The following is a 22,276-nucleotide window of genomic DNA, read 5'->3' as shown; positions in this document are numbered from 1 at the left end:
TAAATCACAAATCATGTAAGTCGCTTCGTGTTATTCATAGAGATCAACGTTCACCTGAACACGAGGTTACTACATCTGATATAATTAGATTCGGTCTTAATTAGAAGCACGTGTAGAAGCTGTTGATAATTTCCCCGTAAAGAATAAATCACACAACCATTAATCACTTGGTAATCCATAATAATTATGAAAATTCGTTTCTCAAAGCGAAATGGTAACAATTTCTAGTCTTGGTAGAACTGCAATTCTTTCCCTGACGATATGGACTTCCGCTTCCGCTGCAAGCTTTGTGTCGATGGCAAAGAAGAGAAATAATTCGTTTGCTCTCCTTTTGACCGAGTTTTGGTGAAATCAAATCTATTTCCACACCAAATACTGATTTGTTATATCGTAACAGGTAAGATATAAATACATATTTATCTATATACACAGTAGGCAGACCTCTTATTCTGCTTCTAGGAATCCCTGGATACTCAATTATATGAAAGTCAACTCATTTGCATACGCTCAAGTCGTTGTAGGATCGACTATTTACGACTAGCTTGCGCGGACGCGCAACCTCGCGCACCGGGTCCGGTCTTTGCTAGTAGTACCGATATGTATTATGCATGTACAAGTCTCTTAATTTCTTTGGTCGTAACTTCCCTGAAACTAGCAAGAGACTTAACTAAAATATATTTTGGAATGGAATTTACGCACTGGGTCGATATAATCGACTTAATCCCTTTGTCTGTCCTTGTTTGTCCCCTCTGTGTTTAGCCCCTTTTGGGTAGTAAAGAAGTATAACTCTGTGTCAGGGTGTGGAGGGGTGATAGGTATTTGACTGTTATGTATGTCAGGTCGATTAAATAAGTACCAGTTACGCACTGGGGTCGATATAATCGACTTAATCCCTTGTCTGTCCTTGTTTGTCCCCTCTGTGTTTAGCCCCTTGTGGGTAGTAAAGAAGTATATCTCTGTGTCAGGGGGTGGAGGGGTGATAGGTATTTGACTGTTATGTATGTCAGGTCGATTAAATAAGTACCAGTTACGCACTGGGGTCGATATAATCGACTTAATCCCATTGTCTGTCCTTGTTTGTCCCCTCTGTGTTTAGCCCCTTGTGGGTAGTAAAGAAGTATATCTCTCTCTGTGTCAGGGTGTGGAGGGGGTGATAGGTATTTGACTGTTATGTATGTCAGGTCAATTAAATAAGTACCAGTTACGCACTGGGGTCGATGTAATCGACTTAATCCCTTTGTCTGTCCTTGTTTGTCCCTTCTATGTTTAGACCCTTGTGGTAGTAAAGAAATATATATCTCTCTCACTTCCTATATTCAACCATCCCATTCATATTCTGATCCCTGTCCCTTGTGAGTATGCCTGGCACTTTGCCACCATCTCCATCCTGCTCTCTCCCACTCTCTCTCTCTCTCTCTTTTTCCCGCACTTCCCTCAGGTTGGGTAAACATGTATTTCCTTTGCGGCAGCACACCTGTTCTGTCCTCATTCCTGATATCTCTCCCTGCAGCCAGGTAACCTTGTACTTCCTCTACAGCAAGACTTTCTGTCCCCCTGTCTCCCTTTAACCTTTCATCATCTGACATACGATCATCTCCTACAATGTCCCCTCCCCCTTGAAATTCCTTTTTTCTTGCAAGTACTTGGTGACCCGGTTAGTGCACTAAAAGCACCCATTCCACACTGTAAAGCGCTTGGTGTTTGGAAGGCACCCAGCTGCAAAACCCTTGCCAAACTGAACATGCCTGTTCTTGTAAAAAGCACTAAGACCACTCTGCTGCTGAGGGTTGGTGTTAGGAGGGGCATCCAGCAGTAAAAATCTTGCCAAAACAGTTACAGAAGTCTGGTGCAGGCTTCTGCCTGGCTGGCTCTTGTGAAGCTGTCTCACTCATGCTTGCATGGAAAGCCAACATTAACCTATGATGATGAGGATGAATCATGAATATAACATGTAAAATCTGTGTAATCTCTGTTGTTTTATGAAGTATCCTCTAATTTCTGCAGTTTCTCTCTTATTTCAGATTACGGGATAACATTGATTAAAGGATTTATCATTTTGAAAGATTAAACAGAGCTGTGACACAGAACAAAGAGATCCCTGTTATAGAAAGAAGGTAAATTTTGTGTGAAATATTTCTTGCGACTGCAGCAATATTTCTTCTTCAATGAGGATTTTGCATTCCTATTAACCTGGATTACAAAAGAGCTGGCAGCTTCTGCAGATATTGACCAAGATAAGAAATTTTATAGGAATGAAGTGTGTAAACATCTGCATATTGTGGTGAGAAAATATAGATTATGGAAAGTGAATTGTGTGAGGACAATGTGAAATGTAAAATGCTGACGGAAAGTCTTGACTTTATTGAGGAGGTGCCAAAAGAAGAGGAAAAACATCTCACAACTGTGATATCTGTAAAAATCATTTGCTCGAAAGAAAGCCTCGCTACTCACAAACGTATTCATACAGGAGAGAACCCCACCACTGTGATATCTGTGGAAAATCATTCTATCAAAAATATGCGTTAACTAATCACAAACGTATTCATACTGGGGAGAGGCCGTACCGCTGCAATATCTGTGGTCAGTCATTCTCTGAAGGAGGAACCTTAACTAAGCACAAACGCGTTCATACGGGAGAAAACCTTATCGGTGTGATTGCTGTGGTCAGTCGTTCTCTGAAGTTGGTACACTAACTAAAATAAACGCGTTCACACAGGAGAGAAGCCATTTCGTTGTGACGTCTGCAGCCAGTCCTTCTCTGAAGGAAGCAGTTTGACCAGGCACAAACGCATTCATACAGGAGGGAGGCCATATCACTGTGATGTCTGTGGTAAATCATTCTCTCAGAGTCATGTCTTAACTAATCACAAACGCATTCATACAGGAAAGAGACCTTATCAGTGTGTTATCTGTGGTCAGTCATACTCTACGTTAAGTATCTTGAGTACACACAAAACGCATTCATACGGGAGAGAAGCCATTTCAATGTGATGTCTGTGGTAAATCATTCTCTCAAAATAATGTCTTAAATAACCACAAAACGCATTCATACAGGAAAGAGACCATATCTATGCGTTACCTGTGGCCAGTCGTACTCTACAGCAAGTACCCTGAGTACACACAAACGTATTCATACGGAGAGAAACCCTTATCGGTGTGATATCTGTGGTAAATCATTCTCTGAAAATACACATTTGACTGTACACAAGCGCATTCATACTGGGGAGAAACCCTATCAGTGTGAAATCTGTGGTCAGTCATTCGCTGTAGGAGGGACCTTAGCTAAGCATAAACGTATTCATACGGGAGAGGAGCCTTATCAGTGTGACACCTGTGGTCAGTCATTCTCTCAAAATGATCAATTAAATAAGCACAAATGTACTTCCACAAGAGAGAAGGCATATCACCATGATAATTCATTCTCTGATAATGATGGATGAACCAAACACAAAGGTATTCAAACAGGAGAGAAAGCATATCACTTATCATCATCAGTTATCGTCCGCTTTCCATGCTAGCATGGTTGGACGGTTCAACTGGGGTCTGGGAAGCCAGAAAGCTGCACCAGGCCCAGTCTGACCTGGCAATGCTTCTACGGCTGGATGCCCTCCTGACGCCACCCTTATATTTGTGATAAATCATTCTCTCACAAACACCAGTTAACTACACACAAGTGCATTCATTGAGGAGAGAAACCATATCAGTGTGATATTTGTGGTAACTATTCTCTTAAAATCACCACTTAACTGGACACAGGTGTATACTTACAGGTGAGAGATCTTACCTGTGGTTAGCCATTCTCTACAGGATGTACCTCAACCAAACATAACAGATTCACCTTGCAGGGAAGCCATGTTGTGACAGGGTGTGATAAATCATTGAATCAAAGGCTAAATTAATTGAACAGAAAATATTCCTACAGAAGATATCACTGATATCTTTATCCTTTCTTCTTGTCAGCACTCTGCGTTCCTTGCTCTTTCGCTCCCTACTGGCGTGTTTGGAAGAAAACAAAGTATTTGATAATGTTATTTTTAATCTAATAAAGACTTTTATATTGACGAAATGTGTTTGTTGTTGATTGTAATAAGATAAAATCATGACAATAATAATACATCTCATAGTCGTACAATAAGGCATTTTGAAACTACAAAGGCGCAGGAGTGGCTGTGTGGTAAGTAGCTTGCTAACCAACCACATGGTTCCGGGTTCAGTCCCACTGCGTGGCATCTTGGGCAAGTGCCTTCTGCTATAGCCCTGGGCCGACCAATGCCTTGTGAGTGGATTTGTAGACGGAAACTGAAAGAAGCCTGTCGTATATACGTATATATATATAATATGTATGTGCGTGTATATGTTTGTTTGTCTGTGTTTGTCCCCCTAGCATTGCTTGACAACCGATGCTGGTGTGTTTACGTCCCTGTTACTTAGCGGTTCGGCAAAAGAGACCGATAGAATAAGTACTGGGCTTACAAAAAGAATAAGTCCCGGGGTCGAGTTGCTTGTTTAAAGGCGGTGCTCCAGCATGGCCACAGTCAAAATGACTGAAACAAGTAAAAGAGTAAAAGAATAAACAGAGTGTTGCTGTTGATTCGATAAATGGAACAGCCAGTTAGTTTCACAAACAGGTTGTTCCATTGATCGAATCAACTGCAACACTCACCATTGTAGCTGAGAGAGAACCAGGCCATTTCTGATACAGAGAACAGAGAACTTTGGAACACACAAGGCAGTGGGGTTGATTCGTTTCATCTGGCCTTGAAATATGTTGGGGTTTTTTTTATCCTCCTATGTCAGCGTTTCTCAACCAGGGTTCCCCAGAGCCCTAGGGTTCTGTGAGAAAGAGTGAAATAAGCTGGTGCTAAGACTGTTCACAGTTGGCAATTTAGTTGAGAACTGAATTAGTGGTGAAGCCTGGAAGCTGCTGTGATTGACGGAATGGTGGACTTAAGAATATATTCAACCACCACCATGGTTGAATGATATATACATCATTCTATCTAACTTATCATGTTATCAAAAAACATAACAACCATATATATATATATATATATATATATATATGTAAAAGTAAAAAAAAATATACAAACTGGGACAAGAACGTGAAACATTTAGAAGACGACACAAAAAAACACGGACGGGACATTCGAAGCCCTCAATCATCAGTCAAGAACCGGATCATCTTCGCAATTTCGGCTGATTAATCTTGAGATTGCTCCGATGTGGGCAGCCCCCAAGGGAAATCTAAGCCAAGCGCATTACATTCCTTGGAAGAAAGCCTCGAATGTATACAACACAGGGACGGAAAAACGGACGATGTTACACGAATAAAAATACCAAAATACGTAAAAACAATAATGGTAAGGATAACAACAAAAGCAGGACGTGAGGACAAGGGTCTTTTCAATAAATATATATATATATTGGCCTGCTCGCTTAGCCAGCGAGGTGGCATCATTTGTAGGCTAAAACAACGTGAAGCGTATTGTAACCAGTGATGTGTAGCAACATCTGATAGCCTGGTTGGTCACGGTGATTGATATTATATATATGAGGCACAGGAGTGGCTGTGTGGTAAGTAGCTTGCTTACCAACCACATGGTTCCGGGTTCAGTCCCACTGCGTGGCATCTTGGGCAAGTGTCTTCTGCTATAGCCCCAGGCCGACCAATGCCTTGTGAGTGGATTTGGTAGACGGAAACTGAAAGAAGCCTGTCGTATATACGTATATATATATTATATGTATGTGCATGTATATGTTTGTTTGTCTGTGTTTGTCCCCCTAGCATTGCTTGACAACCGATGCTGGTGTGTTTACATCCCCATCACTTAGCGGTTCAGCAAAAGAGACCGATAGAATAAGCACTGGGCTTACAAAGAATAAGTCCCTGGGTCGATTTGCTCGACTAAAGGCGGTGCTCCAGCATGGCCGCAGTCAAATGACTGAAACAAGTAAAAGAGTATATATATAATAAATACAACATATGCATATATACATACATATATGTGCATACCTGTGGAGGCGCAATGGCCCAGTGGTTAGGGCAGCGGATGCGCGGTCGTAGGATCGCGGTTTCGATTCCCAGACCGGGCGCTGTGAGTGTTTATTGAGCGAAAACACCTAAAGCTCCACGAGGCTCCGGCAGGGGGTGGTGGCGATCCCTGCTCTACTCTTTCGCCACAACTTTCTCTCACTCTTTCTTCTGTTGGCCTGCTCGCTTAGCCAGCGGTGGTGGCTCATTATGCGTCATTAAAGGCTAAAACAATGCAAAATGCATTGTGACCAGCGATGTGTAGCAACATCCGATAGCCTGGTAGGTCACGGTGATATGTGCATACCTACATCTATATGTATATACACATGCATATATGGGTACAGGACACAAAAAAAATGTAGAACAGAATGAGAAACAAAAACATGTAAACGGATTTTTTTCAAACAACAAAAAAACAGAGTAGAAGACATACAACACAAGGAATATTCCCCTTCTTCAGTTGCCCCTGTTTTGTCTAATCCGCGTTTTGAAGGTAAGGCCAAGACACGACTCCGTTGAAACAGTCCTTCCCGCAAAACAAATTAAATAAAATTTGGGATATTTTGTGGAGGGGTAACACGCACACACACACACACACCTATAGATATATACATATATTAGAGAGAGGAAGCACTCCGTCAGTTACGACGACGAGGGTTCCGGTTGATCCGATCAACGGAACTGCCTGCTCATGAAATTAACGTGTAAGTGGCTGAGCACTCCACAGACACGTGTACCCTTAACGTAGTTCTCGGGGATATTCAGCGTGACACAGAGAGTGACAAGGCCGGCCCTTTGAAATACAGGTACAACAGAAACAGGAAGTAAGAGTGAGAGAGAAAGTTGTGGCGAAAGAGTACAGAAGGGATCACCACCATCCCCTGCCAGAGCCTCGTGGAGCTTTTAGGTGTTTTCGCTCAATAAACACTCACAACGCCCGGTCTGGGAATCGAAACCGCGAGTCCGCTGCCCTAACCACTGGGCCATTGCGCCTCCTATATACATATATATGTTGCTGGTGGCATGCAATAAGCACCATGCTGCCTGACTCTCTCTCCGTGTCAGTGGTATGTAAAAAGGACCATCCAAACATTGGATTGTCTTAAAGCTGGCAACATGGTTATACTCTTTTACTTGTTTCAGTCATTTGACTGCGGCCATGCTGGAGCACCACCTTTAATCGAGCAACTCGACCCTGGGACTTATTCTTTTGTAAGCCCAGTACTTATTCTATCGGTCTCTTTTTGCCGAACCGCTAAGTAATGGGGACGTAAACACACCAGCATCGGATGTTGGGGGGACAAACAGACACACAAATGCATATATACATATACATATATACGACGGGCTTCTTTTCAGTTTCCGTCTACCAAATCCACTCAGAAGGCTTTGGTCGGCCCGAGGCTATAGTAGAACACTTGCCCAAGGTGCAACACAGTGGGACTGAACCCGGAACCATGTGGTTGGTAAACAAGCAACTTACCACACAGCCACTCCTGCGCCTATATGATGAGGTTTCTTAAATGAACATATATATACATATATATCATCATCATCATCATGCTAGCCTCGTCTGGCACCTGTGCCGGTGGCACGTAAAAAGCACCCACGACACTCACGGTGTGGTTGGCGTAAGGAAGGGCATCCAGCCGTAGAAACTTTGCCAGATCAAATTGAATCCCGGTGCAGCCTTCTGGCTTCCCAGACCCCGGTTGAACTGTCCAACCCATGCCAGCATGGAAAGACAGGCATTAGTGTAGCTATGCTTTTAGTCATGTATAGAGTTAATAAGAGACCCTGTGAAATCTTCTTTGTTGTGTCAAGACGTTTATTGCTATTAAAAAAAAAAAGAAAGAAAAAGAATTTAAGAACGCAAATGATGCAAACAAAAGGGATTTTTTTTTATTTAAATAAAAAATGGAAATTCAAAAGAAAGAGTGAAATATTTACAATTTGCCCCGCTAGAAATAGCAGCCAAAATGAAACAAGAACATATGGACTGGCAATAAAAGAAAATGTAACGGAATGTTATGAAATTAACAGAATCCAGATATGCAGGTCCATGTCTCGTAAGTATAGAACATTCCTTGTATAAATATCTTTATTTTAAATCAAATTAGCCATTTGATTAAATAGTTGACCAAAGTTATCAAAATGATATGGTTTCTCACCTGTATGAATGCACACCTGTATTAATTAAGTTGAGTTTTGGGAAAACAATTTACAACAGATATCAGTGATATGTTTCCTCCACTGTTTGAAAAGATTTGTGTTTCATTCAGAAATGGTTATCAGACAACGATTCTCTTCTATGAATGCATTTGTGTTTATTTAAGTGATCGTTTCGAGAGAATGATTTACCACAGGTGTCACACCGATAAGGTCTCTCTCCCGTATGAATGCGTTTGTGTTTAGTTAAGCTACTACTTTCAGAAAACGACTGGCCACAGATATCGCAGTGGTAGGGCCTCTCACCTGTGTGAACCCGTTTATGTGAAATTACCTGTTGATTTTGACAGAACGATTTACCACAGATATCACAACGAAAAGGCTTCTCACCTGTATGGATACGTTTGTGTGTACTCAAGGAACCTGCAGTAGAGTACGACTGACCACATACATCACACTGAAATGGCTCCTCTCCTGTGTGAATGTGTTTGTGTTTAGTTAATTGATCATTTATGGAGAATGATTCACCACAGATATCACATTGGTAAGGTTTCTCCCTGTGTGAATGCGTTTGTGCTTATGTAAAGACCCTCCTGCAGCGAAAGACTGGCCACAGATTTCACACTGATATGGTTTCTCTCCTGTATGAATGCGTTTGTGTTCAGTCAAGGCAGAATTTTGAGAGAATAATTTACCACAGATATCACACTCATAAGGTTTCTCTCCTGTATGAACGCGCCTGTGGTTAGTTAATTTATCATTTTGAGAGAATGATTTCCCACAGATATCACAGCGATATGGTTTCTCCCCTGTATGAATGCGCTTGTGCTTATGTAAGGAACCTCCTGCAGAAAATGATTGACCACAGATACCACACTGGTACGGTTTCTCTCCTGTATGAATGCGTTTGTGATTAGTTAAGACAAAATTTTTAGAGAATGATTTACCACAGATATCACATTGATAAGGTTTCTCTCCTGTATGGATTCGTTTGTGTCTAGTTAACTCACTACTTACAGAGAATGATTTACCACAGATATCACAGTGATATGGTTTTTCCCCTGTGTGAATACGCTTGTGTTTAGTTAAATGAATGCTTTGACAGAATGATTTACCACAGATATCACAGTGATATGGTTTAACTCCCGTATGAATGCGCTTGTGTTTAGTTAAGTGGTAACTTTGAGAGAATGATTTTCCACAGATATCACAGCGATATGGTTTCTCTCCTGTATGACTACGTTTGTGAACCGTGAGGCTTTCTCTCCGAGTAAATGACTTTTTACAGATATCACAGTTGTGAGATGTTTTTCCTCTATCTTTTGGCACCTCCTCAATAAAGTCAAGACTTTCCGTCAGCATTTTACATTTCACATTGTCCTCACGCAATTCACTTTCCATAATTTATATTTTCTCACCACAATATGCAGATGTTTACACACTTCATTCCTATAAAATTTCTTATCTTGGTCAATATCTGCAGAAGCTGCCAGCTCTTTTGTAATCCAAGGTTAATAGGAATGCAAAATCCTCATTGAAGAAGAAATATTGCTGCAGTCGCAAGAAATATTTCACACAAAATTTACCTTCTTTCTATAAACAGGGATCTCTTTGTTCTGTGTCACAGCTTTGTTTAATCTTTCAATAATGATAAATCCTTTAATCCAATGTTATCCCGTAATCTGAAATAAGAGAGAAACAACAGAAATTACAGAGGATACTTGATAAAACAACAGAGACTACACAGTGGAAGATTTTACATGTTATATTCATGACTATGGGAAGATATTTTTTTCATCTTTCACTTGTTTCAGGTACTGGACTGTGGCCATACTGGAGCACAGCATTGAAGGGTCTAGCCTTCAATATATATATATATAGGTTCAGCAAAATTTAGATTCAAATGAATATGGTACTTAAGTCAGAGGCACCAGAATTTTGTACGGTATTATCCATATAAATCTATGGGGTGATTATAATCAAAATAAGCAACAAGAATATCTTAGGTAATTTGGTACAATCGTTTCATGCTACTTCATTTTATTAAACACTGTGAGTAATTACATCAGTTTTAAAATGTTGAGCAATCTTCAGCCATTTATAGAAGTCTTCCATCAAACAGACAATACATATTCTTATCTCCATTTCGTTTGCCAACATTATAAAGAAGGTAGATATACAGACAGAAAGGTTGATTCCATTCTTAAGACCATGATAAAGAATGGAATCAACCTCTCTATATGAATGCCGAGGTGTTTAGTTGATGTACTTCCATCAAAGAACAACTGGCCACAGATTAACACACTGATATGATTCCTCTCCAGTTTGAATGCAATTAAGTGTAATTGTGTTTTGAGAGAATGATTTACCACAAATATCACAGTGATACGGTTCCTCCACTCCTTGAATGCATTTGTTTCAGTCAAAAATCATTATCAGAGAATGATTTACCAAAGTGAAATGCTTTTTATCTTTTATGAATGCGTTTGTGTTCATTTAAGCAATCATTTCGAGAGAATGATTTCCCACATGTGTCACACCGATAAGGTCTCTCTCCCGTATGGATTCGTTTGTGGTTAGTTAAACTACTTCCAACAGAAAATGACTGGCCACAGATATCACAATGAATCGGCTTCTCACCTGTGTGAACTCGTTTGTGTCTCGTTAAGTGTTGATTTCGAGAGAATGATTTACCACACGTGTCACACCGAAAAGGTTTCTCTCCCGTGTGAGTGCGTTTGTGTGTAGTCAAAAGAAATCCTGAAGAGAATGAGAGTCCACAGATGTCACAACAAAATGGTTTCTCCCCAGTGTGAATGCGCTTGTGCTTAGTTAAGGAACTTCCTTCAGAGAATAACCGACCACAGATGGCACATTGATAAGGCCTCTCCCCTGTGTGAGTGCGTTTGTGTTTATTTAAGGAACTCCGTACAGAAAAAGACTGGCCACAGATATCACACTGATACGGTCTCTCTCCAGTATGAATTCGCCTGTGTGCAGTCAAGTGGTCATTTCGACAGAATGATTTACCACAGATATCACACCGATAAGGTCTCTCCCCTGTATGAATGCGTCGGTGTGTGGTTAAGGAAAATCGTCCAGAGAATGACCTGTCACATAAATCACAATGGAATGGTTCTCTCCAGTGTGAACACGTTTGTGCTTAGTTAAGGAACTTCCTGAGGAAAATGATTGACCACAGGTAATACACCGATAAGGTCTCTCTCGAGTATGAATACGCCTGTGTTTAGTTAAGGTAGAATTTTTAGAGAATGATTTTCCACAGAAATCACACTGATACGGTTTCCCTCCAGTATGAATTCGCTTGTGTTTAGTTAACATAGAAATTTTAGAGAATGATTTACAGCAGAAATCACACTGATAAGGCCTCTCTCTTGTATGAATGTGTTTGTGTTTTGTTAAATTATTTTGTATAGAGAATGCGTGACCACACACATCACAATGAAATGGCTTCTCACCAGTGTGAATGTGTTTGTGTTTAGTCAGGGTACTTCCAACAGAGAATGACTGACCACAAATGTCACAGCGATATGGTTTCTCCCCTGTATGAACACGCTTGTGTTTAGTTAAGTGGTGACTTTGAGAGAATGATTTTCCACAGATATCACAGTGGTATGGTTTCTCTCCTGTATGAATACGTCTGTGAATCGTGAGGCTTTCTTTCCGAGTAAATGACTTTTTACAGATATCACAGTTGTGAGATGTTTTTCCTCTATCTTTTGGCACCTCCTCAATAAAGTCAAGACTTTCCGTCAGCATTTTACATTTCACATTGTCCTCACGCAATTCACTTTCCATAATTTATATTTTCTCACCACAATATGCAGATGTTTACACACTTCATTCCTATAAAATTTCTTATCTTGGTCAATATCTGCAGAAGCTGCCAGCTCTTTTGTAATCCAAGGTTAATAGGAATGCAAAATCCTCATTGAAGAAGAAATATTGCTGCAGTCGCAAGAAATATTTCACACAAAATTTACCTTCTTTCTATAAACAGGGATCTCTTTGTTCTGTGTCACAGCTTTGTTTAATCTTTCAAAAATGATAAATCCTTTAATCCAATGTTATCCAGTAATCTGAAATAAGAGAGAAACAGTAGACATTACAGAAAATGAGATTACAGAGTGGAAGATTGTACAGGTTCTAATTATGATTATGTGAAAGATATATATTATCTTTTACTTGTTTCAGGTACTGGGCTGTGGCCATGCTGGAATACAGTATGGCAGGGTTTAGATGCAAAAACCAACACTAGTACTTTGTTTCTTAGGTCATGTACTTACTCTGTTAATCTGTAGCTGGGTAGTTGAAATATTTTGGCCCAGTGTAGCAGCAGACTGGGGCTGCATTCCTCTGCCCTTTAGAAGCTGGCAGTAGAAGAATACAGATGACCACTTCGGCCCAGCTGGACGGGCGGAAATCTGAAGAGAATGATTTCAGGTGTTATTCAGACACTGGAAAGCAATCACGCCGTTATTGACTGTCCAGTGGCTGTTGGTCACACTGACCCCACACGATACATTGCTTGTATACGCACATGGGAAAAAATGAAAATGAAAATCGAAATCAATCAACATCAATGGAAATTGTAGCTGTGATACCAGTGCTGGTGGCACGTAAAATGCACCATCCGATCATGGCCGTTGCCAGCCTCGTCTGGCCCCCGTGCTGGTGGCATGTAAAATGCACCATCCAATTGTGGCCGTTTGCCAGCCTCGTCTGACACCTGTGCCAGTGGCACGTACAAAGCACCCACTACACTCACGGATTGGTTGGCGTTAGGAAACATTGCCAGATCAGATTGGAGACTGGTGCAGCCTCCTGCCTTTCCAGACCCCAGTTGAACCTTCCAACCCATGCTAGCATGGAAAACGGACGTTAAACGATGATGATGATAATGGGAACAACTCAATGCATTTTCAGCAAAAGTAAAGCACATGCATAGCACACATTTCGGATGCTTTTTTTTTTCAAAATCTTTGTAGATTCCTATGTTTTCAGTACAGGAAAATACGATCAAGGCCGACCAATGCCTTGTGAGTGGATTTGGTAGACGGAAACTGAAAGAAGCCCGTCGTATATATGTATATGTGTGTATGTGTTTGTCTCCCTAGCATTGCTTGACAACCGATGCTGGTGTGTTTACGTCCCCGTTACTTAGCGGTTCGGCAAAAAGAGACCGATAGAATAAGTACTGGGCTTACAAAAAAGAATAAGTCCCGGGGTCGAGTTGCTCGATTAAAGGCGGTACTCCAGCATGGCCGCAGTCAAATGACTGAAACAAGTAAAAGAGAGATCTCACTCTCAAACTCTTAAATCCCCACCCACCCCTATTTCTTAATTTTTAACATTTCTTTCGAAACTTTTTTTTTGTAAGCCACATATAAAAATACGGAGATTTTGTGGTGGAAGTAGACTCACAGAAAAGTGACACAAGTAATTGCGGGCGGAAATGAGTGTTGAGCGAAATAAAGCTGAAGTTGTCTGTGTGTGTGTATGTGTGGTAGCCTTCAACTAACACTATCTCCTCCGAAACCCTGCGGTGCAAGTTGACCAAAATTGAGAGTATGATAGAAGAAGGCTTGCTCTTCCTTCTGTAGAAGAAAAAATTCAAATCGAACCACGTTAACACCAGAAATTATTTACATCAAAAAGGTGCTTTTTTTCTATGAAAATTCCTATTTTTTACGATTTATTTACTACTGTTTCGACATTTTTCGGTGTATTTCAACCAGAAAAATGTTCACTTAAAGAGAATAACAAGCTACATAATGCAAAATTTTTACTTTTCAAAAATTCCAATTCTAAAGGGTCGAAAGAAACCCGAGCAAGGCCGGGCGATTCTGCTAGTATTTCAATATTTTGGTCTTACCATGGATAGTAACTCCTTCTGCCTCTCCCACGTTGTGTCATGACGTCGACGAAGAAGAAGAGAATTGACAGAACCTATTTACTACTCAAATAAACAGGCAATGGCTTTCTGTTCACCACAGAAGAAGCAACAATCGAACAGGCTTCGTTTTCCACTAATTTCTCTTCCTTTTAAAGTGTCTCACACTAATCAAGCAGGTTCTCGCTTTGTCTGATGACGTCACGTCCGCTTTTCATATCAGCCAATGAGAACAAAGTATCAACGTCAGGGGGTGGGACAAAAGGGTTTTCTGTTATCTTCAGAAATGTAAACAAAGTCACGTGTGTACCTATACCGAAGGATCGCCATGCGTAGCCGTATTTCGTCTGCTGCTACGTTGTGAGTTCAAATTCCGCCGAGGTCGACTTTGTCTTTCATCCTTTCGGGGTCGATAAATTAAGTACCAGTTACGCACTGGCGTCGATTTAATCGACTTAAATTAGTTTGTCTGTCCTTGTTTGTCCCCTCTGTGTTTAGCCCCTTGTAAGTAATAAAGAAATGGGGATTTCGTCTGCCGTTACGTTGTGAGTTCAAATTCCGCCGAGGTCGACTTTGCCTTTCATCCTTTCGGGGTCGATAAATTAAGTACCAGTTACGCATTGGGGTCGATGTAATCGACTTAAATTCGTTTTTCTGTCCTTGTTTGTCCCCTCTGTGTTTAGCCCCTTGTGAGTGATAAAGAAATAGGGATTTCGTCTGCCGTTACGTTGTGAGTTCAAATTCCGCCGAGGTCGACTTTGTCTTTCATCCTTTCGGGGTCGATAAATTAAGTACCAGTTACGCATTGGGGTCGATGTAATCGACTTAAATTCGTTTGTCTATCCTTGTTTGTCCCCTCTGTGTTTAGCCCCTTGTGGGTAATAAAGAAACATATGCGTATCTCAGGAGGCCGTGAAATTGTCACCTAAGATGTTTTTTCAATGTTTTAAATTACATCAAGGACTTTTCTCTTATGACACCGGTGTTTTCAAACAGGGGGAGACAATTGTTAATTATACCACGCACTTGGTTTCATCAATTTCACGAGCTGACTCTAATTATATCATATCTAGTAATTATCTCATGTCAAGGAGATCGTTGGTATTTGAGGATAAGACAGGGCAACCTACAGGTTTGAGGGTCGATTGTTCCCTCGCCTTCATGATTAAATATTTCATTTGATCACAGCTTTACTTCGTTAATTGGTTTTCCCCCATTTTACAGGACAGGGGGAAATGCCTTTTAATCGAAGACAAATCAATGGATATTCCTCACATTTCTTCACTTTTCATTTGGACCCTATACCAAACATTCTACTGGTAAGTAGAAAGTATATTTACATTACATCCGTTCCACACATGTAAACAGAGATCTGTAATACCCGAGGCAAACTGGACTGTTTTAGATCACCTCAGACTTTCGTCAGCTTTCGAAGAATTCTTCAAGAATTAATATGGAGAACGTGAATCACTTGGACACTTGTAAAACAACTGTTTTTAGCAATATAGATACAGTTACACAAATAGAAAGAGATGAAAAACCTGTACTTGGCGAAACATTTACTAAGGAAAGATCGTTACAAGGAAATATTGTTGAATATGAATGTGATATTTGTAGAAAAACTTTCTTTACAGAACATGAAGTCTTCACACACAAAGAAATACACAAAATTGCGGAACCCTTCCACTGTGAAATATGCGGGAAACCTTTTGTTAATCGTAGTAATTTAACAATACATAAAAAGCTTCATGCTGGAGAGAGACCCTATCATTGTGAGGTGTGCGAAAAATATTTCGTCTCTAATTGTGATTTAGAAAGACACAAACGGATACATACTGGGGAGAAACCATATCACTGTGAAATCTGCGGGAAATCCTTCTCCGATAATTCTAATCTTGTTGCTCACCGGAAAATACACGCTGGAGTAAAACCGTTTGAATGTGAAATCTGTGGTAAATGTTTTATCTTTAAAAATGATTTAAACAGACACAAACGAATCCACACGGGAGAAAAGCCTTATCCTTGTGAAGTTTGTGGGAAATCATTCTCGGACAATTCTAACCTCGTAGCTCACCGGAAAATACACACGGGAGAAAAACCGTTCGAATGTGAAATCTGTGGGAAAACTTTTGCCTCTAAAAGAGATCTAAACAAACATAGGAGAGTCCACAGTGGGGAGAAGCCTTACCGTTGTGATACCTGTGGAGAATCGTTCTCGGATAATTCTAATCTTGTACGTCACCAAAGAATACACAGGGGGGAAAAGCTGTTTGACTGTGAAGTGTGTGGGAAATGTTTTGTTTGTAACAGTGATTTGACCATACACAAACGGGTTCATACGGGAGAGAAACCATACCATTGCGAGACTTGTGGGAACTGCTTTATCACCAGCGGTCACTTAAAACGACACCAAGGGGTACATAGTGGACAGAAAAACTTCCAATGTAAGATATGCGAGAAAACTTTCACTCGAAATTATCATCTTCTTATTCATGTACGTAGTCATACTGGTGAGAAACCATTCCACTGTGAAATCTGTGGGAAGGCCTTCACTCTGAATTCTAAGCTCAATATCCACAGATGTACTCATACTGGTGAGAAACCATTCCACTGCGAAATCTGCGGCAAATCCTTTCTTGATACCAGTAATTTGAACAGGCACAAAACCATACACACGGGTGAGAAACCGTATCTTTGTGAAGTCTGTGGGAAATCTTTTGCTATTACATCTCATCTTATTAGTCACAAACGTTGTCACAGCGGAGAAAGATCGTTTCATTGCGGAACTTGTGGGAAATCTTTCTTCACAAATTCCAGTCTTGTAATTCACAATCGTAGCCACACTGGAGAGAAGCCATTTCATTGTGACATATGTGGCAAATCCTATTCTGTTAGTTCCAGCCTTGTTACCCATCTACGAAGTCACACCGGAGAAAAGCCATATCACTGTGAAATCTGTGGGAAATGCTTCATCACTGGAAGTCTTTTGAAGAGACATAACCTTACACACACCGGATAGAAGCAACCGAGCACCCCAAGGATAATTTGTATATATTTATCTATATATATATACTCTTTTACTTGTTTCAGTCATGTGACTGTGGCCATGCTGGAGCACCACCTTTAGTCGAGCAAATTGACCCCAAGACTTATTCTTTGTAAGCCCAGTACTTATTCTATCGGTCTCTTTTTGCTGAACCGCTAAGTGACGGGGACGTAAACACACCAGCATCGGTTGTCAAGCAATGCTAGGGGAACAAACACAAACACACACACATACATATATATATATATATATATATATATATATATACGACAGGCTTCTTTCAGTTTCCGTCTACCAAATCCACTCACAAGGCATTGGTCGGCCCGAGGCTATAGTAGAAGACTCTTGCCCAAGGTGCCACGCAGTGGGACTGAACCCGGAACCATGTGGTTGGTAAGCAAGCTACTTACCACACAGCCACTCCTGCGCCTATATATATGTATATATATACGACGAGCTTCTTTCAGTTTCCGTCTACCAAATCCACTCACAAGGCATTGGTCGGCCCGAGGCTATAGTAGAAGACACTTGCCCAAGGTGCCACGCAGTGGGACTGAACCCGGAACTGTGTGGTTAGTAAGCAAGCTACTTACCACACAGCCACTCCAGAATTTTATTATAGATGCAAAACAACACCACAGAGCAATCGTTGTAAGCTTAAATAATAAACCGTGGTATGGCGATGGATTACTGTAATTAAAAAAGTTCCCCGCAACATGGAAAATCATGCCTAAACAAACAGAATTCAAATAACATCGGCGATCTTTCGTTTTCAAGATCGCCGTAACATCAATTATTTTTTTGTTTACAAAACCGACTGATCATTACGTATTTCTTAAACCAATTTCTAGAGAGGCTGTGCACCTTCACCTCTTGGAATCAGAAGAATCGCCGAAATGTACGCAACAATCCCTTTTATCTCTATATATATCTTTATATATAAAAGTGAAGTTGTGTGTCTGTCTACTCTGATCTAGATTCCTAACTACTCCCACATTTTGCGGTGCAGTTTAACCAAATTCGGGTATCTTATAGTCGTGATTCATATCGAGCCCTTCTGGGTATTAGCGCGCGTCTACGATGAGTCTACGATTTAAAAAATAATTTACCATTTTTTTTCCATTTTAATGCATTTTTTTAAAGGGAAGTAACTCTCTAAAAATGTCTGCGATGAGTCAACGATCTTTAAAAAGATTTACCATCATTTTTCTTCCATTTTTAATGCACTTTTTTGCTACTTTTTGGCTATAACTCTCTAAAAATGTTTATATAGTTATTTCCTTTACAAACCCGAGCAACGCCGGGCGATACTGCTAGTATAGAAATAAATAATAAAAATGAATGAATCTTAAATGTTTTGACGGAGCTGTTCTGAAACCTTATAAAATATTGTGGAGTAGCAATAAAAGGAATGAGTTTTGTTTGAACTGAAATTCTTGAAATAAATCCTTTGAAATTTACACCAATTTATGCGAGTTTTTTGGGGGTGGGCGTTTCTTGGGGGCGAACCTTCGGTATATGTACCGGATACATTTCAAGGAAGTGTTGTTCTTCTCTCTCTCTCTCTCTCTCTCTCTCTCTCTCTCTCTCTCTCTCTATATATATATATATATATATATATATATATATATTATATATATATATATATATATATATATATATATATATGTGGGGTTATGGTTAGGGGTGGGAGAAAAGGGTTTCTGTTTTCTTCAGAAATGTAAACAAAGTCACGTGTGTACCTATACCGAAGGATCGCCAATTTTTTAAATTTACACCAATTTATGCGATTTTTTAAATATTTTTTTTTTTTTTTGGCAAACCTTCGGTATATGTACCGGATACATTTCAAGAAAGTGTTGTTCTTTTATATATGTATATATATATATATATATGTGGGGTTAGGGGTGGGAGAAAAGGGTTTCTGGTTTCTTCAGAAATGTAAACAAAGTCACGTGTGTACCTATACCGAAGGATCGCCAATTTTTTAAATTTTCACCAATTTATACGATTTTTTAAATATTTTTTTTTTTTGGCAAACCTTCGGTATATGTACCGGATACATTTCAAGAAAGTGTTGTTCTTTTATATATATATATATATATATATATATATGTGGGGTTAGGGGTGGGAGAAAAGGGTTTCTGGTTTCTTCAGAAATGTAAACAAAGTCACGTGTGTACCTATACCGAAGGATCGCCAATTTTTTAAATTTACACCAATTTATGCGATTTTTTAAATATTTTTTTTTTTTTTGGCAAACCTTCGGTATATGTACCGGATACATTTCAAGAAAGTGTTGTTCTTTTATATATATATATATATATATATATATGTGGGGTTAGGGGTGGGAGAAAAGGGTTTCTGGTTTCTTCAGAAATGTAAACAAAGTCACGTGTGTACCTATACCGAAGGATCGCCAATTTTTTAAATTTACACCAATTTATGCGATTTTTTTTTTGATTTTTTTCATTTAGTTGCTATTTTTAAATATCATACTTTTCACTTTTAATTAGTGCTTTTAACAAGTTTTAATTAGCAAACCTGTTTCTCCCTCTCTCGGAGAATTGCGGAAATACATAAAATAAAGGGGAAACAACTTCATATACAACGGACATCACTTAATGAGTTGCATATAATTGCTAATCGGGCACCGACCGATTCCATGTAACGAACGAACGGTAAGTTGACAGAGATTTACGTGAATAATATTAAATCTGTAACAATGTGTGCAAATAATAGAATTGTTGGCACTGTCATGGTATTAGCTGTCAGAAGTGAAAGTAGAAAAATCTGACGTCAACTTCGTGTATTTACGTCGTCAGGTTTATACCTTCGTTAATTTACGCCGTTTATTTACATACCACGTTTGTATATTCTATACATTTATGTGGCAGGAGTGGCTGTGTGGTAAGTAGCTTGCTAACCAACCACATGGTTCCGGGTTCAGTCCCGCTGCGTGGCATCTTGGGCAAGTGTCTTCTGCTATAGCAGAAACTGAAAGAAGCATGTCGTATATATGTATATATATGTGTGTGTGTGTGTTTGCGTGCCTCTGTTTGTTCCCCTAGCATTGCTTGACAACCGATGCTGGTGTGTTTACGTTCGGCATAAGAGACCGATAGAATAAGTACTGGGCTTACAAAGAACAAGTCCCGGGGTCGATTTGCTCGACTAAAGGTGGTGCTCCAGCATGGCCGCAGTCAAATTACTGAAACAAGTAAAAGAGTATATACATATGCATATACACACATAAATACACGCATACACATTCATACATACATGCATACGTACGTACATACATGCGTACGTACATGTGCATCGTGTGTTGCTCTGTGTGTGTGTATGCACACAAACATACATATACACATGGTGACCCGCATGGTTGCAGTTCAATGACTGAGAAAGCAAAATAATAAGTTTATGCACACACACACGTGTGTGTGTGTGTGTGTGTGTGTTTGATGTGATTGAGATGTGGTGACACACAGACCATTGTTGTATTACAATGAAAAATGCGGGCGCATTTATCTAATTCGTCACCTCTAAAGTAAACGAAAAAGGACTTTAAATTTTACTGTATTTAAATATCGTTTTTAAACTCTCTTTTTCGAAATCTCCTCTTATATCTGACACTGTTGTTTCTCTCTTTTATTTCAGAGACTATCACTGGACATTGGCACCAAAGCATTGTTTCCATCAGAGAACATCGTCGATATTCATCACCTTTTAAAGTCTGAAAGAAAATGTTGTGCAGAACAGATTTAAGAACTCCAAAGAATTCCAGTGAAATATTTCTTCTCAACTGAGATTGATAGAAACATTTCTCTTGTGAAATGTTTGGAATGTCCACAAGATTATTTTCTACTGAAATTAAACTTGGATAATTTTCAAAGGAATCTCAGAGTATTTTCAGACACCAATAAGGACTACAGTTGATGGAAAGAAAACTGTGGCAATATTTATTAGGAATAATCTGTAAGACAAGAACAAAAACTGTGTCCACATGTGTTGTGGTGATTGAAGTAAGATAAGGGACAAACGGATTATATAGGATTAGTTGAAGAGGACATTTTTATTCTGAAGAGATGTCACAAGAGAAACCACAATCAGCTTTTCAGTGTGATATCTGTAAAAAGACTTTCACTGAGAAAGATAATCTAAATAATCTCAGATGTATACATTAGGGTAGAGCAAAAAATGCAACTTTCGAAATTGGCAACCAAGAATCGATATTTTGTGGCGAATTAGGGTCTATAAAGGTGTATAAAAAACTTTTCAGTTAAATATTTTTTCTGTCCCCGCAACACAACTGAAAATTTTAAAAACTGATATTTTGGGTCGAATTTTGGATTCCGTGGATTGTAAGTCATAACGAATACATATTTCTACATAGCAGAATGCAAAACAGTGATTGTAGCATCATTAAAAGGTTGCAGACCAAGTTTCAATACAATTGATTAATATCTTCAGGTTCTTCATTGACTATAAATAGAACGGGAGTGTAAACTTCTCCTCAGTGCCGCTGCGGTGGTCATTGCATGTGGACGTATGTAGTACGTGTGTGAAGTTTTCTGCTTTGTACCTTGACTTTAGGCCATTGTATTAGAATTAATGATCGTGCTAAATTCAGTGATGACACATAAGCCGATAATGCGTTATGAATGTCCAATATTTGGTACTCCGTGTGATCTTAGAGAGCAGGTTTTGCCAACTTACAAGGACGTATTAAAGTGTGTTTTATTTGAACGAGAAAAAGAAAAAAGTGTAATTAAGAAAGATCCGTCAATTAAACAAATTGTGAAGATTGTAGCAGAAAAGATCATTCATCTTTGGCGAAAGGCATCCATCCCTTGTGTTACGATTCAGTCAGTTAAACCGAAAATCTTAAACTTTTATCTAAAGTACCAAGGATTACTAAAATCTGTGAAAAATAGGAAAAATGTGCCATCGTTTCAAACAAAGTGTAATGCGTTTAAAAACAATGCAACAAAAAATTTATTTGACATTTCCTGTTGCAAGTGCAGCTCCTTTGAAAACTGCTGTTGTAGTAGTGACAAAAAAGTACCCCAGGGAGAACACGATTTTTTACAGGATCAGCGGACAAATCGTA

General features: G+C 39.5%; 4 protein-coding genes and 1 long non-coding RNA gene across 5 annotated transcripts in view; 3 read left to right on the top strand and 2 right to left on the bottom strand.

Annotated features, from left to right (window-relative positions):
* LOC115226589 (zinc finger protein OZF-like) overlaps window positions 1-17,279 on the top strand; it is a 414,387-nt gene extending 397,108 nt beyond the window's left edge. Inside the window, exon 3 of the mRNA XM_029797600.2 lies at window positions 15,553-17,279. Coding sequence (XP_029653460.1) covers window positions 15,571-17,136 — 1,566 coding nt within the window. The 5' untranslated portion in view covers window positions 15,553-15,570 and the 3' untranslated portion in view covers window positions 17,137-17,279. The remainder of the gene's footprint in view (window positions 1-15,552) is intronic.
* LOC115226467 (zinc finger protein 492-like) lies at window positions 2,299-3,440 on the top strand. Its single transcript, XM_029797464.1, has 2 exons — window positions 2,299-2,455; window positions 3,055-3,440. The coding sequence occupies exons 1-2, from the start codon at window positions 2,299-2,301 to the stop codon at window positions 3,438-3,440; spliced, it is 543 nt and encodes a 180-aa protein (XP_029653324.1).
* Window positions 8,714-14,355, bottom strand: LOC115226465 (zinc finger protein 239-like). Its single transcript, XM_029797462.2, has 3 exons — window positions 14,100-14,355; window positions 12,208-12,303; window positions 8,714-9,885 (listed from the first exon to the last, which is right to left on the bottom strand). The coding sequence occupies exon 3, from the start codon at window positions 9,602-9,604 to the stop codon at window positions 8,714-8,716; it is 891 nt and encodes a 296-aa protein (XP_029653322.2). The 5' UTR covers window positions 9,605-9,885; window positions 12,208-12,303; window positions 14,100-14,355.
* On the bottom strand, window positions 10,603-12,022 carry LOC115226466 (zinc finger protein 239-like). The gene is made up of 2 exons (XM_029797463.2): window positions 11,863-12,022; window positions 10,603-11,341 (listed from the first exon to the last, which is right to left on the bottom strand). Exons 1-2 carry the CDS (start codon window positions 12,020-12,022, stop codon window positions 10,671-10,673), a joined length of 831 nt encoding a protein of 276 aa, XP_029653323.2. The 3' UTR covers window positions 10,603-10,670.
* A 2,462-nt stretch (window positions 17,280-19,741) lies between the features above and the next one.
* On the top strand, window positions 19,742-22,197 carry LOC118768480. The gene is made up of 2 exons (XR_005004334.1): window positions 19,742-19,844; window positions 20,824-22,197. It is a non-coding gene; the product is annotated as an uncharacterized LOC118768480 (long non-coding RNA).
* Window positions 22,198-22,276: the final 79 nt, after the last annotated feature.

Source organism: Octopus sinensis, linkage group LG30 (genome assembly GCF_006345805.1).
Source record: "Octopus sinensis linkage group LG30, ASM634580v1, whole genome shotgun sequence".
Lineage (NCBI taxonomy): Eukaryota > Metazoa > Mollusca > Cephalopoda > Octopoda > Octopodidae > Octopus > Octopus sinensis.
This window is presented reverse-complemented; position numbering and strand designations above follow the sequence as displayed.